The 1,677-nt window shown below is 48.1% G+C and overlaps 1 protein-coding gene across 2 annotated transcripts in view; it reads right to left on the bottom strand.

Moving 5' to 3' along the window:
* The window catches only part of HMBS (hydroxymethylbilane synthase), a 10,239-nt gene that overhangs the window by 8,101 nt on the left and 461 nt on the right, over nt 1–1,677 (bottom strand). Inside the window, exon 1 of one of the 2 annotated variants that reach the window (XM_019510981.1) lies at nt 100–802. The exons of the other annotated variant lie outside the window; for it this stretch is intronic. Coding sequence (XP_019366526.1) covers nt 100–129 — 30 coding nt within the window. The 5' untranslated portion in view covers nt 130–802. Of the gene's footprint in view, nt 1–99; nt 803–1,677 lie in introns of those variants that run through there. 2 annotated transcript variants of the gene reach the window in all.

Here is a 1,677-nt window from a genome sequence, read left to right as displayed (position 1 = left end):
CCCCCCCCCCCCCCCCCAAAAAAAATTTCAGAGTACAGACACACTGACTATAATTATCATGAAAAACACAAGTCTGGAATGCAACATCCTCTTCTTTACCTGGCTGTTCCTTGACGTACAATTTTCCATGCCTACAGATAAATTCACTCCAAAGTCTGTTTAGTTATATAAGAAGCAGACGCTCCTTAAATCAGAAGAAGAGGGAAACTGTTGCCCCTGCTGCTTAGCACAACATGTGCGAGAACATGTGCTAAAGGAAGGGGACATTCTGTTTGTGACTCAGACCCTCCTAATCTAACCTGGGCACAGAGATAAGAAATGGGAGGCAGCTACAGTACCCGTTGCACTAGGAGATTGGGAGGGAATGGCCATCACAGCAAGAAAAGGGGGTGGGATCAGTGGAGGTTGCCAGCTCTTTGGGGAAGGGAATTAAGCTACAGCGGCTACCTTCACAGCATTCTCTGAGGAAAAAGTACTGCACTGAATCAAGTGGAAAAACTATGTAGTGGTATCGACCCACCTGAAAATTGCTAGCATTGCCCGATAGCAATATTACAGTCATTATTAATAAAATAACTAATGTTCTTAAAAATGAGTCTTAAAAGCATTAATTTAATTCCAGTGTCTAGCATTTACGACCTCCTTTGACTACTACCGTAACCTAGGATTCTGAATTGGGCTTTATGTTAACAGATTACCAAATGCACTAAAGATTTCCGTTTTTATAGCTGGCTCAATAAAGTCCAAGGCAACCTTAACTGTGTGTGATGTTGATTTGAGTAAGGACATGATCGCACATTATCCACACCGTAAAGAGTGAACTGAAGTCAAATATGAGCATCACATCCAGAAACACAGCATACAGTTGATCACATCTATAAAGGAGGGTTCACGTGCATACTTACGCACCCCCAACTCCTTTCTCTCTTACTATTTGGGGCACTTCACCCATACGAAAGGAACATGTCTGCCTCCATAGCGTGTGGTATTCCACAATATTTATAAATTAACTTTACTGACACACTTTGCTGTCAGTGAATACACCAATTTTGCTCTGCCACAGACTCCTCAGCACCGCTGTACATAAACACTTCTGTACCCTGATCCCCTTCTGTGTACTCCTTGCTGGGACACCTATGGTTGTTAGGACAGCAAGCTCCACCTCCACCGGTGTTGCCTCCCCAAAACAAACGTCCTGTTCAACTGCGAAGCAGAAACTTCTTCCCAAGAACACCACGAACTGCGAAGTGGGAAAGGCAAAGGTGAACTTCATCTCTACAGAGAAACCACCTTCTGATTTCAAAGGATTAGGCAGGCAATGCAAATACCTCAGAAATGGCAAGCTCCCCAAGATTCCTAATGAAATGGAATCTGTCTGAACCCAGCTTTAATGCTGTTGAATTTTAAGACACAAAACAACTGATTTGGCAGCTGTGAGAGTGCCAGAGCCGCAGCCCGGCGCCCAGAGCCGCGATGGCGCCGCCACGAGTAAAGCAAGCGCCCAGTCCGTCCGGCTCCCGCAGAGACGAGGCCTATCCCATCTCGGGCTGCAGGCTCCGCCGCGGGCTGCATCAAGCCCCAGCGCGGCCGGCCCCGCGTACAGAGGGGCGGGGCGGGGCGGGGGACGACCCAGGACTGCGGCCCCCGGGACGCCCGGCGGGCTCTCAGCAGCTCGGT

Source organism: Gavialis gangeticus, unplaced genomic scaffold (assembly GCF_001723915.1).
Source record: "Gavialis gangeticus isolate Ggan-Ray unplaced genomic scaffold, GavGan_comp1, whole genome shotgun sequence".
In the NCBI taxonomy this organism is placed as follows: Eukaryota; Metazoa; Chordata; order Crocodylia; family Gavialidae; genus Gavialis; species Gavialis gangeticus.
Note: the sequence above shows the minus strand (reverse complement) of the source record. Positions and strands in the feature narration are given on the sequence as shown.